Raw genomic sequence first — 16,390 nt, forward strand, 5'->3', positions numbered from 1 at the left:
ACATGGCTTCTAGAACAGGGGTGGGGAAGGAGTGGAACCGCTCTGCTTCACATGGCCTCCTGCCGGGAAGCCTCTCCGAGCCTGTGCTTCCGGTTAGGTACCCTTCTCCCAAGGGCTCTGACAGCACCACAGACACCCCGGAGCAGGGCGCGTAATACTCGCTTCCCCAGGTTCACTCGGCAAATCCGCCAAGGCCTCCGGGGAGCGAGGCCCTTGCTTAGCACCAGGAATACAGAGGTTAACAAGAGGGGCGCGGTCTGGGCTCTACAGACAGGCCGAGGGCGGATGGCTGGGAGGGGATGCAGACCACAAACAGGGAGGGGTTACCCGGATCAGGGGGCTGCGGGCCATGAAGGGGAAACAGGTAGCAGATGGAGACTGGTGCTGGGGTGGTCAAGAACCGCCTTTCTGGGCCTTGCCTGGAGGCCCCTGGCTAAGACCCTGCACTTACAATGCAGGGAGCTTGGGTTCGATCCCCGGTCAGAACTAGATCCCACATGCCACAACTAAGACCCGGCACAGCCAGATAAACATTTACAACAAACCAAAACACCGCTGATGAAGGGCACCTCTGAAGAGACCCTGATGCAATGAGGGGCTAGTACGTGAAGACTGGGGAGGGGACGGGGTCGGACGGACGGAGGGCACGCTCAGAGACCAGAAAGGATACCAGTGTGGCTGGAGTGGGTGAGCAAGGAGCGCAGAGGGAACAGTGGAACCAGGCAAGCACAGAGCACACGCGGCTTTGCGCTTCCGAGGACGAGGGCGGGTCAGTGCAGGGCCTTAGGCAGAGTGAGAGGATTCCGGCTGACGACGCAGAGTCGGCTACAGGCAGGGAGGCCCGGAAACAGCCGGAGAGCTGCGGCAGTATTCCAGGTGAGAGCCAGGGCAGCCGGCACCAAGTTACCTGCTGAAGGAGCGTCAAGATGGCCCGATTGAGAGAGATTTCGAAGGTACCAAGTTCGCGGAGCGCACGGAGGAACTCCGCGTGGGAGGAAAGAGAAGCAGGAATGAGGAGGAGTTCTAGCTCCGGGGCTGGTGCCTGTGCTGTGCCGGCGCCTGAGGATACAGGCAGGAGGATACAGGCAGGAGCAGGAGCCGCAGACTCGGGCAGGAAGGCGAGCCGCGGGCCGAGAGTCTGGCTTTAGGCACTTTACCAAATCCGACAAGCCTGTGAGGCACCCAAGTGGAGATGCCAAGGAGGCAGCCGGGGGTGCGAGTGGAGAGCTCGCGGGAAGACAGGCTAGCGACAAAGTCAGGTGCGCTGTAGGTATAGATGGTGCTACGAACCGGGTCAAGCCGAATCCCCTACCGGGTGAGTGTAGACGAGAAGAGGTCCGGGGGTGAAAGCAGCCAAGGTGACGGAGAAGAAACAGCCTCAGAAAGAGAAAAAGCAGGAGAAGAGGGTCCTGGCAGCCAAGGAGGAGCACGGAGAAGAAACAGCCTCAGAAAGAGAAAAAGCAGAAGGGGGTCCTGGCAGCCAAGGAGGAGCACGGAGAAGAAACAGCCTCAGAAAGAGAAAAAGCAGGAGAAGAGGGTCCTGGCAGCCAAGGAGGAACACGGAGAAGAAACAGCCTCAGAAAGAGAAAAAGCAGGAGAAGAGGGTCCTGGCAGCCAAGGAGGAGCACGGAGAAGAAACAGCCTCAGAAAGAGAAAAAGCAGAAGGGGGTCCTGGCAGCCAAGGAGGAGCACGGAGAAGAAACAGCCTCAGAAAGAGAAAAAGCAGGAGAAGGGGGTCCTGGCAGCCAAGGAGGAGCACCGATCGGGGTGCAGGGAGGAAGGGGCAGGCAGGGTTTGGTGCCGCCCAGCACTCAAGTGAAGAGCTCGTCAAATGGCCCTGGGTGAAGGTCTCCGTCACTCTGACAGGGGGCGTCAGTGAGGAGGTGGCTTAAGGGAAACGGTGGAGGGAGGGGAGAGAGAAAGATGATGCAACTCTTTCCAAGAGAAAAGAAGAAAGATACAGCACCGTGGCTACAGGGATGTGGAAACGGAGAAAATGTGTTTAGAGGTAAAATGTGACAGCATGTTTGTGTCCTGACAGGAATGACCCAGCAGAAAGGGGTAAACCCATGGGGCTAGGAAAAATGTACATTAAGAAGGAGTGTAAATTCTTCAAATGGCTGGAAGAGCTGAATGAGCTTTTATGACTCAAAGTGTTGATTAAAAAAAATTTTTTTTTCCTTTTAGCTTTCAAGAATTAGAATAATTGTGTTACTAGTTGAAAGAAATTTTAGAGGCCTATTTGTAGATACTAGAGGTTGGTCCAAAGCTAAAATGAAAAATAACTGAGAAATAAAATTTTAACATACAAAAGCAAAGAGATTATTATAAAAATGTCATTCAAAAGTTATCTTCTTAAAAAAAATTGCCCTATAGATGATACCCTATAGCTCAGGACGAAAACTTCTAAGGTCATCATTTTCCAGTATCCACGGGCAGGGTATACTTACAGGCTGCACTGATTTAGTCTGTAAAATTTATGTCGCGCAACACAGAGTCTCCAGACGTATTTTGCTGTTTCCATGTCTTCCTAGCAAACAAAAGACACACGAAGTAAAGCAAAGGACATCTACAACTTGATACAGACCTTATCTGAGAACAAGACAGACATGGGTGACATGGTATACCAAAGTCACTTCTAACACACGGTGATTCTTGCATTTTCTACCACTGCACTCTTCATATGAATGTTGTAATTAGGATTCAAATTATGAAGACCACCTGGAGAAGGAAATGGCAACCCACTCCAGTATTCTTGCCTGGAAAATCCCATGGACAGAGGAGCCTGGTAGGCTACAGACCACTGGGTCGCAAAGAGTCAGACACGACTGAGTGACTTCACTTTCACACTTTTGGGGGAAGTGTACATAGGGTGCTTGGCTCAAAGTGTGGTGTCTAACAAGGGTTTAATAAAAGTTTCAGTACCTAAAAAAAAAAATTATGAAGACCAACAAAAAGCTCTCAATAGAACGATTCTTATAGTAACAGTTTCCGGATGACTTAGAAATCTTTAAATTATGAAAATGTCATCTTTTATTATTACTCAAAGATGTGACTAAACAAAACATTTTATTATTGACAAACAGATACTCAAAGACATTTTTAAAAGAAGTAACTCAGACTCATGGCTTTCGTCAAGAGAGTAAAGGTAACTGTGAAACAGTATTTCTACAGAGCTATTCGTATCAGTGGGAGCCAAGATGCCAGTGTTTCCTTTCTTCCCTACTTGTGCTCATGCGTGCTTAGTCGCTCAGTCATGTCCGACTCTGTGCGACCCCATGGACCATACAGGCTCCTCCGTCCGTGGGATTCTCCAGTCAAGAATACTGGAGTGGGTCGCTGTGCCCTCCTCCAGGGGATCATTCCGACCCAGGGATTGAACCCCGTATCCTGCACTGCAGGCAGATTCTTTATAGCTGAGCCTATGTACGTAATTTAAAGGTCATTTAATCATACTTAGTAAATTGAGTATTTATCCAAAGACTCAATTCATTCAACAGTATTTACTGAGCAACTTTGCTAAGTGCGATTATGCAAAATGTTTTAAAGCTACTCCCCCAAACATACACACAGAAATGTTAACTTTTAGGAAAAACAGTCCATGCAGATTCCTAATGTTTACTCACAGTTTGAAACTGGATGGTCTCCTCTTTATTTGCCAGCTCTAATGCAAAAAAGGACTTATTGTGGGACATGTTAGCAATATCATGCCACCTGGAGAACAACAAGCAGAAAATGGTCATATAAGTACTCAGATTTTTACTAAGAGACAGAAGATAAGATTTTTTTTCCTTTTTGAGCTTAATGTATAACCTATTATTTGTTACCATTTTAGGAGGAAAACAGGGCTTTAATTGGCTAGCATGCATTTTATAACTGAAGTGACAACACGGAGGTACAAAAAGTAACACATGTATACTAAAACAGAGGCAGAGTATTCAGAACTGTACACTCGGGACTTCCCTGGGGGTCCAGTGGTTGAGACCCCACGCTTCCAATGCAGGGGGCAAGGGTTTGATCCCCAGTCAGGAAACTAAGATCCCACATGCTGCACGGCTAGGCCAAAATAAATACATAAAAATGTAAACTCTACTCATCCTCTTTTGCTGGACTAGTTTGATCAAATATCTCACTCTCAGCTGCCAATGCTCCTTCGTTCATTCAACAAACGCTTTAGCGGGCACCCACTGTGACGATACCGGGCACCCTGTGTTCGGTCCTGGGGCACGAAGATGGGCGAGGGGCAGCGCCGCCCTCAGAGGGGCTCAGGCGGGGGCGGGGCAGGTGGAGAGCACAGACCTAACAAGCACTGTTACCTTCTGGTACACAGGGCAAAATAAGACCCCGAGGTAGAGCAGAGATGCTCTACAAAGCTGGTGAAGCAGGGCCAACAGAAAGTTCAGATGCTGGGAAACCAAAGAGTGAACTATTCTGGGGGTGTTCACCAGGATTGAAACTCCAATTCTGAACTTTCTAACTGTATTTTAGCATGTTAAGGTTTTATATATTAATATTTTATTACACACTGCATAATTTTTACAAAGGGAAAAATAGGTCTGGAAGAAAAAATTTTACCCCTTTATCCTTCTCTATCTTATTAGATTTAAATTTATTGAAATAAATAAAATTCATTCACAATAACTTGGTACTTCATTGCTTTTGTGTTTTAATTTTCTGGATGCACTGCGTACAGAGCATGTGGGATCTTAGTTCCCTGACCAGGGGTCAAACCCAAGCCCCACGCATTGGAAGTGCAGAGTCTTGACCACTGGACCTTCAGGGAAGTCTCTAATTGCTAAACCGAAAGATTATGAGTGTCATATTAAAGAAGGCATTTTAGAACTTCCTATCCAGTGAGATAAAGGAAGCCCAGGGGGATGTCTCCCATGTTCCTGTGACCTTTCCAGCAATGTCAGGGCCCTTCCCTTCGGTGCCAGCCAGATCCATCTCTGCCCCCTGCCCTGCAACTGAGCGTGCTGGGCAGACAGTGAGCAGCCTGGGGACCTGAGAGCAACTGCCCTCGGGAGCCACCTGAGCCAGGGCAGGACGGTCCAAGAGCGGGGACCTGTTCCCCAAGCCGGGTACACGCTCCATGGTCACAATCACCAGGGAGAATCATTCAGACCCCCAAAGGCAGGAGAGCAAAGAAGTGAAGGGACACAGAGTACTGAAAAGGGAACTGTCTTCGCCTGAAATCTCGCTGCTGCAAGCCAGCCACGCTTAGCACACTGCCATATGTCCTCTGTCCTCCTGACTAGACTACATTCTAAGATTTCCACAAATGAAGAGTACCACTCTTTTTATAATCAAGAGAAGAAAAATCTACATTACAAAAAGTAATTTAAATGTTGGTATTTTAGGAATTTTGGTTCCAACTAGAATCAGGGAAAGCCTAGATTTCCCATGAGAAATAGCCAGGGAAACCAGAGCTCAAATGAAAAATGCGCTGCTCATTTACATGAGTGCGTGTGCGTTTGTTCAGCCCCACAGTGGTGAATTTTGTTTCTTTCCCCTAAGGCTGGGGTACAGTGGGCATCAGGGACTTTATGCTGAACCTGATGAAACGTGTTTCTAAGGGTACAGAGCCCTTCAGCCTCCAGGAACTCATCCTAACATGCAAGCCTCAGCTACTGAGGAGAGAAATCGGATTTTGTTTTTGAAATCGACTGGGATCTAAACCCTGAAATAAATACTCATACTTCACATAGAAAAAAAAAAGAAAAGAAAAGAAAAATTCACACACAAAGAATGGCCTCCATATGGTAAGAAAAGGGTCACATGTCTTTAAACATTTCCTAAGCAGGTCACCATTATAAACAGTTTTCTGCAATTTAGTTTTGAATTAAGTATCTTATAACTATTGTGGTCAGGTGCAATTTTATTCTAAGAAGGGCATGTTTCCATTTCCTAGTGAGGCCTTGGGAGACACTTACTTGTGAGCAATACAATTAGCACAGGGACCAAAACCCAATCACCTACAGGAGCCACAGAAAGTGCGCAGAAAGAAAAGTACCTAAATACCACAGGGGGCCTCCCGCTCTTGTGTTTCACAAAGACGCCTTCGAGACACGCTCCGATGGATATGTCACTGCCTTGGCTGTCCTAGGAGGAGAAATCAGACAAGGAAACACTGGGGGCGGCAGAGACACGGGGCCCCAGGGCCCACCTACCCCTACTGTTGTGTCCCACGTGGAAAAGGCTTGGGAGACCTCCCCTGAGGGGGAAAGTCTGCAAGGTATAAATGTGTCACCCTGGAAACACAAATGAAAAACAGTTGGGCTCCTTAAGGAATTCTATTCCAAGAGTAATTCCAAGAACAAACGACAAAACAGGAATATCTGTTTTGTGAGAAAACTTCAGCCACGAGGACCTCAGCTTTCACATTTCCAAACGTCTGCACATCTCGGGCCTTTGGGCAGCGCAGCGTCCCTGGCCTTCCCTGCTAACCTGCCTGAACGACTCAGGCGCCCTTCGGAGGGCCCCGTCTTCGGGCCTCGCTTACCTTGGCAGGGTAGCTCTCTTCCCCATAGCCGTCCATTCTCTCTACCTCCTGCATGTAGAGCATTTCCGCGTCAGGAGCTGTGAGGCCCCTGCAACCCGAGAGATCTGTCAGACAGACTGTTCACAGACTAAAAAAATTTCAGAAGAGCTTGTCTGCGAAAAACTACGTCTCAATCGGGCATAAAGCGTTAGAAACGTTTCCAGTTTCTAAGCGTCTGTGATTAGTTACATCAATCCACCAATTTTTACTGTGAATCAACTACATGCAAGAGCACTGTGCTGAATGCTGAGGGCTGGGTGTCAGGGCCGACCCCTTGGCCTGGGGGCAGGCCAGGGGGAATGCAGGAAGTAAAACAACCTCCCGAGAAGACTTCAGGGAGAGCCAGACTTCTCTCCAAACCACCGAAGTGTCAGACAGTACTAAGCACTAAGTACTAAGCACTGTGTGCTGAGCGCCACACGGCGAGTGGGGCAAGTAAGGGCTAGCAGCTGGCTTCAGTGACAGCGTGACAAGGGTGGGCAGGTAGGCGGGAAGGCAGCGTGGGCAGAGAAGGTGCCCACTGCATGGACACCTCCTCTCCAACCTCACCTTCTGCTGCTCCACACACCCACAAGGTAGCCCCCACCACGACCACCCCAGACTCTCTGTATCTTTGAACATGCCACGCTCCCCCATGCCTCTGAGCCTTTGCACGTGCTCATCGTGCTTCCTGGTCTAACTATCACCCACGTGTGCACCTGGTCAGCCTCTGAACCCATCAAGACTCAGCCTGCACACCCTCTTGGTCACCTTGTGGGATTGCCCTGCTCTACGCAGACCCACCACCTTCTGTGCACGCCTCTCCCCCGCGCTCACGATGAGAACTATGAACTGCTAGGACACTGGGCTGCACTGCCTGCCCCTGGAGACGCTGGCAGGTCACGGTTCTAGTCATCTTTGTGCCACAGCATTGAGCACTCGCCTCATAGCAGAAGAGCAGCACTAAATTATCTTTGAAGGAGATGCACAGATGAATGAATGAAAATAACAAAAGATAGAGCAAGGTGTGCCCGAAGGATTAATTATGCTGAAAAAAAAGGGTTCATTTGGACAGCAGAAGATACAGCTGGAACGGCAGGATTGAACCAACTTGTGAGAAGCCTTTAATCCCAGGGGTGATGAACTCAGGCTGGTGGAAAGCGAGAAGATTCACAAACACTCGAGGAGAGGAGGGGAGACAAGTCGAAAGAGCTATTTTAGGAGAATTAATCTTTTGTGAGTGACTGTCTGGATTTGAGTGGGGACAGACTAAAGGGAAAAGGTTATTTTTAACAGGAAGGGGTGAACAATAGGTTATAATTAGACAGACCTGGGTTCACATCCCACCTCTACCACATGTAACTTTGGGCAAGTTATTTATAGTCTTTGTGAACTTGATTTTCCCAATCTGTAAGGAGATAATAACATTTACCTTAAAGAGTGGTTATTAAGAATTTGATGATACATAAAGTACTTGGAGCTGAGTGGCACTTGGTTTAACGTAAAACCTAGCATTCTCCAGGACAGGGTTTTCAGACAACACATCCAGCTTCACTCTCAAAGACCAGGATCTTCCCAGAAGCAGGGGCCAGAGCAACAAGCCCGCTGCTCTCAGCACAGCTTGCCTAGAGGACAGGGAGAGGCTTCCAAAGGCGGCGGTGAGGCTGGGGGCAGACCCAGAACATCACATCTGCCACAAAGGAAAACAAGTCTCTCTAATCTTGCGTTAACCTACACAGGGCCAGGCCACCGCCCAAACCTTCTGTATGTGGGAGGAAGGATGGGCAGCCTTTAGGGGCTGGCCGCTCTCAGCTTTCTCAGCTTCATCAGTGACACAACGTGAATAACAGATGGGTTAATATGGGGAAGTGCCTGGAAGAGCGCTGGGCAGGCGGTGAGAGCTCTGCCCAGGTGGGGAGAGCTGGGTAACTAGAGTAAGCATAGCAGCAGCAGTAAAGGTCCACATTCAATGCTGTCAACCCAGGGTTCAAATTCAAACAGGCACGCATCCTAATCTGCCCCCACTTCTCAGCGTTACCTGTATTTCTGATGCAGTAAGGCCACTTTTTGGGTTGCTTCTTCCAACACCTTTTCATCCTGTAACCACTCCTGGAAAAACACACGACAGTAAGTATGGAAACAAATCACTCAAATTTCTTAGGAGGAATCTGTGCTACTGTTATTGACTCTTGTCCCCAGCAGGCAAAACTAGGGCTAGAATCAGTATCTGAGAGCTTCACTAAAGGACATAATCATGACCTTTCTGAGAATTAAGTGGCTTCTGCTCAAAAGTCAACACTTGCCCTGCCTTCTCAATTCATCCCAGAGAAACCTGTTGCTGTCTAGTTGCGAAGTCGTGTCCAACTCTTTTCGACCCCATGGAATGTAGCCCATCAGGCTCTGCTGTCCATGGGTTTTCCATGCAAGAACACTGGAGTGGGTTGCCATTTCCTTCTCCAGGGGATCTTCCCAATCCAGAGATCAAGCCCACGTCTCCTGCTTGGCAGGTGGATTCTTTACCACTGGGCCACCTGAGAAGCCCCCAGAGAGTTAAAGACGGGTTATTTCAGGTGTTAACATTCATCAGCCAGTCCCAAGCCCAGCACGTAACGGCACCTCGTCATCCCCTGGCTGCTGCGTCCACAGTCAGAGCAGCGCACCACTTCCTACAGCTGTTGCAACACAGTCTCCCTGTCAAGCCACCAGTATTGACTTCAAAAAGTAGAAAGCAGGGTCTTTTTGTCACCTACTCTTTAAATTGCTGATGAGAAACGATATTCACTTCAACATAATTCTGTGAGGTCTCAAGTGTTCGGTTAAAATCAAAACTTCTGTGGTTCCTCAGAAGCTGGAAATGAGTGCCTCTCTTTAGACTCACATTCAAACTCAAAATGAATTTCACTGGCTGCAGCCCCGAGGCCACAGACCCTTCTGTTTCTGTGCTTTTACAAGGACTAGAAGTCTATAATAGGGAAAGCAACAACTTAAGTTGTTTACAAGAAGGAGCTGATTTTTTTTAACTCTATCCCTACCTAGTAAGTCTAATATATGGGCTTCATTTCAGGGATTATTAAGGGTCTAGAAATCACTGTTGATAAAAATGTCCAATGTCAAAAGAATTCTTACCACAGGAAGCAAGGCAAATTTCTGAAGAAAATCCTGGGATTCATACTGATCAAAGTCACCAAAATCAGCTATATAAAATCACAAGTATTCACATGTCAATTATGTTTAATTGGAAGCAAAACATATACACAACTAAATTCAATATGAAGTATACAGATGGTATGCTTATGATTTAGAAGTCAAATCTGCCTTATAGCTTATAAAATGTATATTTTAAAAATTCCTTTTAAAGTGTCCAACTCTTTGTAACCCTATGGACTGTAGCCTACCAGGCTCCTCTGTCCATGGGGATTCTCCAGGCAAGGATACTGGAGTGGGTTGCCATTTCCTTCTCCAGGGGATCTTCCCGACCCAGGAATCGAACCCGGGTCTCCCACGTTGCAGGCAGACTCTTTACCCAGACAGATTCATGTGTCTGGACTTGGAAAAAATGCCTCTTAATAAAGTAGAAAAAAAAAAACCACACATTACAAATTGTATACAAATCACCTCATTTTTTTGTCATTAGAAAACAAACAAAAATCTACCCTATAATCATATATGCCTACTTATGTACAGAAAAAATGTTAAGAACAAACCAAAGCATTCATAGTAGTGACTACCTCTAGGGAATGGAATTAGATCATCTGAATATGTTACAGTGAGATGTATTTGTTTAGAAATTTTTAATTGTAAAAGAAACTGATAGCTCAGCAAAAAGCTTATGAAAAACTAACTCTTAAAGCCAAAGATAACACTTAAGAAGATTCAAAGTACTTTGAAAAGGAATATGGCTTCATGAGTAGAGAGCATTTTTTTCATCTAGGAAGAATATATATTATATCTCCATGTCTGCTAACATCTGAAGGAATTTTATTAATCATTCTTCACATTAAATTTCAATTTCCAAGATTAAATGCCAGTTATTTGAAATAAAGTCCCATTAGAAGTCTTTCCAAAGTACATTACACATGTAAACACATATGGATTAAACATACGGCAAACAACTCAAAAATACTTGTGAAATACAAAACTAATAATATTATGATTGGCAATGTTCTATAATCTAGGGCAACTATTTAAGAAACCAAACCAATGACGTACGCTTGAAGTGTAAGCGAATGTGACCTTTTCAACCCCACTGTTTGGCTGATCTTCCTTCTGAAAATACGAGCTAGCAGCAGATCAGGTCCCTGCACTAGAGGAATACATGGCATATTAAATGCTGTGTGTGTGTGTGTGTGTGCACGCGTGTGTGTGCATATGTATGTATTTCCTCTCTACTGTTGGTCTGTGCTGTGCTGACGTGATAACATGCTTAGCCTTCCAGAAGTCTCATATTTCATTCAAGTAATTCAAACCCATTCCTCCTCCACAAGGAAGCCCCTTAGATAACAGAAATAATATTCCACTAACATAGAAAACTACTCTATAGTAGTTACTTTCTATAGTCAGTTACTTTAAGAATTTCCTTGCTGTTTTTGTTTAACATGTATTTTAATCTGATTGATCTATTACATTATCAATTGCCATTCTTTACCTTGAACAGCTAAGCCTGCAAGCTGAATTGCTTGTTCTAATGTACAAGGAATGTTTCCTTCCAAGATATCTTTCTTCAGCTGCAGATAATACTGATACCTATTAAAAAAAAAAAAAAAAAAAAGGTCAGTTTTTAAAAGTCAGTGTTGGTATTACCTCTGATGCATTTTATCATTATTTGGTAGAGAAGCATCAACTAGCCAAAACTAAGCTCAGACAATTTCAAAGAATGATAGGAACGTTCCTTGATCATTTCTATACTGACAAATACACAGACAGACACAACAATTTATTGAGTCACTTATTCTTAACTGTAGTTATTTGAAAGCTACAAACTATAGCCACCTAGGAAATAGCTGGTCATCTATCTTGTACCCTGTAAAACAGTCTCGGTAAGTTTTGTTGTTTTAGTTGGAGAAACAGAGAATCAGTGGCCAATCCATACTTTAAAAACCCTTTGGAGGAACTTGGTGGTGTAAGACTTTCCTAGCCCTGGACAGTAAAGTCAGAAGAAAACATGGTTCCTGACATTTCAGACCAGGCGCATAATAAAATATTCTTTATTGAAATACCAAAAAGGATAGTTGCTAAAATACTTTATAACAGTCTTTTAATGTGGACTTACTTCTGTTTATGTTTTCAGTATATAGGGTATTAGTTACCAGCACAACCTTTAGTCAAGCAAACTTCAGTTAAACTTCAGATCTCCAATTTAGCATTTTGAAGGAACTTGGGAAAGTCATAACCTGTGGGTTTAAATTAACTCCAGTACACGGTGGGTACTATCACCCTTTCACAAGGCTGAACACACCAAGGAATATATGTAAAGCTCTTAGCATAAAACTACAGCGTAGCTGGCACTTAACAAACAGCTGCTCTCGTGGCTAGCGGCATCACCCACCTGCAGCCAGGCGGCAGTATTTCACCTGGCTGGCTTCTCCGTTCTGATAAAGCTCTACAGTGAAGATTTGTTCTGCCTTCCTTTCATGTATTCACTAAGGTAATTACTGGGGCCTTCTGTGCATCAAGCACTGTTCTAGACGCTGGGGATACAGTGCTGAACGAAGAGCTGCCAACCCTCTGCCAATAGTCTACAGGACTGTCCTGGATCCATAATCTCTTCCGGGTTTGATGTCTGCAAAGCTCACGATGTGAGCTGTACCCAGGTGCAGTGCACAATGGCGCTTCCCGGAGAGCCCCCCCTTTAATCACTGCATATGAGCCCTTACATCATCCTACTTTATTTACCTTCGACATTTCCGTTCTTCGTTACCAAAAGTCTTGAGCAAAACACCATCCATTTGAATAAGAATTTAGATCCAACTTACACCCTCTACCTGCTAGTGCAGAACCCATGGATTTCCCTCAATCAGCAAAGAGAACGCTGGCAGCACCGGGTCTTGTCAATGAGGAAACCTTGCAACTTTCTCCCAGGAGCTCCTGGGACAATCTGAAGTACTCTATATCGAATATGCTGTCCACATATTCCACTCTAAGTGTTCTTGGTCTTTTTCTTAATCAAATCACAGGAAAACAGGTGCACAGTCTAGACTGAAGCCTAGATTATGGCACATCTTTCCTAACGGGTCTCCTGCCTGTAGTCTTGTAACCTCTAATCTACCTTCCATGATGGGTGATCTTGGTAGACTACACATTTCATCATTCCCTTCCATTAAAACTCAAAAACGCCTGTACCTATTGGTCTATGACTTCATGACTTGGGCATTTCTTTTTCCAAGCCTCGGTTCTCCTCTCGAGCTAATATCTGAAATTCCCTGAAAAAATAAATCAGTTGCTTTTATTATCCCCTTACTTTGCACAAGCTACTCCCTCTAACTAGAAAACTCCTTGTAAAGTCAAGTGAAAAGTCACCGTCTTTACCTTCCCTATTCATATTCCCCGCAACCCACTCCTCGGAATCCAGCGCCATAATTCAGTTCAGTTCACTCACTCACTCGTTTCCAACTCTTTGAGACCCCATGGACTGCAGCACGCCAGGCTTCCCTGTCCATCTCCAATTCCTGAAGCTCGCTCAAATTCATGTCCACTGAGTCAGTGATGCCATCCAACCATCTCATCTTTTGTCATTCCCTTCTCCTGACTTCAGTCTTTCCCAGAGTCAGGGTCTTTTCTAATGAGTAAGTTCTGCACATCAGGTAGCCAAAGTATTGGAGTTTCCGCTTCAGCATCAGTCCTTCCAATGAATATTCAGGACTGATTTCCTTTAGGATTGACTGGTTGGATTGCCTTGCGGTCCAAGGGACTCTAAAGAGTCTTCTCCAACACCACACTTCAAAAGCATCAATTCTTCGGCGCTCAGTTTTCTTCACAGTCCAACTCTCACATCCGTACATGACCACTGGAAAACCATAGCTTTGACTAGATGGACCTTTGTTGGCAGAGTACATCTCTGCTTTTTAATATGCTGTGTAGGTTGGTCATAGCTTTTCTTCCAAGGAGCAAGCATCTTTTAATGTCATGGCCACAGTCACCATCTGCAGTGATTTTGGAGCCCCCCAAAATAAGGTCTTTCACTGTTTCCATTGTTTCCCCATCTATTTGCCGTGAAGTGATGGGACTGCATGCCATGATCTTAGTTTTTTGAATGTTGAGTTTCAAGCCAGCTTTTTCATTCTCCTCTTTCACTTTCATCAAGAGGCTCTTTAGTTCCTCTTTGCTTTCTGCCCTAAGCGTGGTGTCATCTGCATATCTGAAGTTATTGATATTTCTCCCAGCAACCTTGATTTCAGCCTGTGCTTCACCCAGTCTGGCATTTCACACGATGTACTCTGCATATAAATTAAATAAGCAAGGCAACAATATACAGCCTTGACGTATTCCTTTCCCAATTTGAAACCAGTCCGTTGTTCCATGTCCAATTCTAACTGCTGCTTCCTGACCTGCATACAGATTTCTCAGGAGGCAGGTCACGTGGTCTGGTATTCCCATCTCTTTAAGGATTTCCCACAGTTTGCTGTGATCCACACAAAGGTTTTGGCATGGTCAATGAGCAGAAGTAGATGTTTTTCTGGAATTCTCTTGCTTTTTCTGTGATCCAACAGATGTTGGCAATTTGATCTCTGGTTCCTCTGCCTTTTCTAAAACCAGCTTGAACATCAGGAAGTTCACGGTTCACATATTGCTGAAGCCTAGCTTAGAGAATTTTGGGCATTACTTTACTAGCGTGTGAGATGAGTACAATTGTGTGGTAGTTTGAACGTTCTTTGGCATTGCCTTTCTTTGGGATTGGAATGAAAACTGATCTTTTCCAGTCCTGTGGCCACTGCTGAGTTTTCCAAATTTGCTGGCATATTGAGCGCAGCACTTTCACAGCATCATCTTTTAGGATTTGAAATAGCTCAACCGGAATTCCATCACCTCCACTAGCTTTGCTCGTAGTGATGCTTCCTAAGGCCCACCTGACTTGGCATTCCACTTGACTTCGCCTTTCCCTCCTTGAGCGGATCTTCCCAACCCAGGGAGTGAACCCAGGTCTCCCACACTGCAGGTGGATTCTTTACCAGCTGAGCCACAAGGGAAGGCCGTGCTATGATTAAAGCATGTATTATGATAATACACTGCAATTGTTCATGTACACAGACCGTCAGTTCCACCAGACTGGGACAGCTCCTGCAGCGTCCGAGTAAAGCACATCTACCTGTATGTTCATCCCACAGTAACCAGCATAATTCTTACAGGCCATATTATATCTTCAATAAACATTCAAAGCAATGAGACAAAGTGGGAAGTTACTGTTTTCTCCTCCTTCCTTCTACTCTGAAATCTTTATAGCTCAGATCTGCTCTGTAGTCAGTTCATGCCAATCCCTAGAACCTGATTCTAGCTCCTTTGGTTATCCATCTTCTTCCAATAATTAACTGCAAACTCAGTACTTAGAATATTCCACAAACACAGGGCAGTATCAGGTTTTTACTATCTGCAAGCCATTGCGTTAGAAATGATTTGAAAGGCAAAGGTAAAGAAAACATGGATTTAAAATCTAAGAAAAAGATCTGTACACAAATAACTGTAGTGAGAGGCTATGATGGCTGCCATCCTAATGTAAGTACCAGCAACTTCTAGAGTAGTCTGGAGAAGGAAAAGCTCACTGCAGCCTCAGGGGTCACAGGAGCTTATGGAGGAGGTGCCTTTGGAACTAAAATCAGATGAACAGGATTCCGGTTACATGTATCTGAAAGAAAGGTCTCGGACACAAAGGTGAAACTGCATGCAGCATGCTCAGGACACTGAAGTAATCCAGCTTGGCTCGAAAGTAAGGTTAAACGGTTAAAAAGTGCTGGATTCTGGAGAATGTAAAAGGCAGGCTCAAGAATCCAAATTTGGGATAAGCAACAAGGTCCTATTGTTCAGCACAGAAAACTATATGTAACATCCCGTGAAAAACCATAATGGAAAATAATATTCTAAAAGGAATGTGTGTGTGTGTATCTATATGTATGAATCACTAAGCTGTACAGTAGGAATTAACACACACTATAAGTCAACTATGTGAAAGTGTTAGTCACTCAGTCCTGTCCAACTCTTTGTGACCCCATGGACTGTGGCTCGCCAGGATCCTCTGTCCATGGGATTCTCCCGGCAAGCATACTGGACTGGGTTGCCATTTCCTTCTCCAAGGGATCTTCCCGACCCAGGGATTGAACCTGAGTCTCCCACATTGTAGGCAGATTCTTTACCATCTGAACCATCAACTATACTTAAAATTTTTTAAAAAAAGAATGCAAACTTGATTCCTTGTTTCTTTGTTTTCTTATCTTCAAGGAAAAAAAAAAAATTTAGTTCCTCTATCCCAGCCCTTAATACATTCTATGCTTTCTGCATGTGTTCCTTTTAAGTGCATTTATTAGCCAATATTTTCTGATCTCAAACCCTTCCCCCACGTCTTTCTCCTTCCACACCTATGTACAGAACATGGCTACTGGGGTCAGAACTTCTACACATTTTCTTGAGGAGTAAACACATATTTTGTGGCTCTTTTTGAAAAATCTCCTCTCTCATTTCATTGTTACTAAGGTCAGAAACAAATCCATAAATACATTAGGGGTGACATCACTTCAAGAGGAGTTCACAGCCAGGGTAAAAACGTCATTTTTCCTTGTAATCGTTCCTTAGTGCCCAGTGAACCCATAAGTCAGGCAACATGCCATAAAGCACTCTGACACACCACATACCAGAACCTCCAGGCAATGCTGTGGCTAAAAACGC

The 16,390-nt window shown here is 45.0% G+C and overlaps 1 protein-coding gene across 5 annotated transcripts in view; it reads right to left on the reverse strand.

The window, feature by feature from the left end:
- The window catches only part of PTPN21 (protein tyrosine phosphatase non-receptor type 21), a 76,511-nt gene that overhangs the window by 25,034 nt on the left and 35,087 nt on the right, over positions 1-16,390 (reverse strand). For all 5 annotated transcript variants that reach the window (XM_055538834.1, XM_055538838.1, XM_055538837.1 and 2 more), the window contains 7 exons: positions 11,166-11,263; positions 9,647-9,714; positions 8,559-8,629; positions 6,503-6,590; positions 6,014-6,102; positions 3,627-3,714; positions 2,451-2,530 (listed from right to left, as the gene is read on the reverse strand). In XM_055538834.1, the coding sequence (XP_055394809.1) occupies positions 2,451-2,530; positions 3,627-3,714; positions 6,014-6,102; positions 6,503-6,590; positions 8,559-8,629; positions 9,647-9,714; positions 11,166-11,263 (582 nt within the window). The remainder of the gene's footprint in view (positions 1-2,450; positions 2,531-3,626; positions 3,715-6,013; positions 6,103-6,502; positions 6,591-8,558; positions 8,630-9,646; positions 9,715-11,165; positions 11,264-16,390) is intronic.

The sequence above is a fragment of the Bubalus kerabau genome, chromosome 10 (genome assembly GCF_029407905.1).
Source record: "Bubalus kerabau isolate K-KA32 ecotype Philippines breed swamp buffalo chromosome 10, PCC_UOA_SB_1v2, whole genome shotgun sequence".
Lineage (NCBI taxonomy): Eukaryota > Metazoa > Chordata > Mammalia > Artiodactyla > Bovidae > Bubalus > Bubalus kerabau.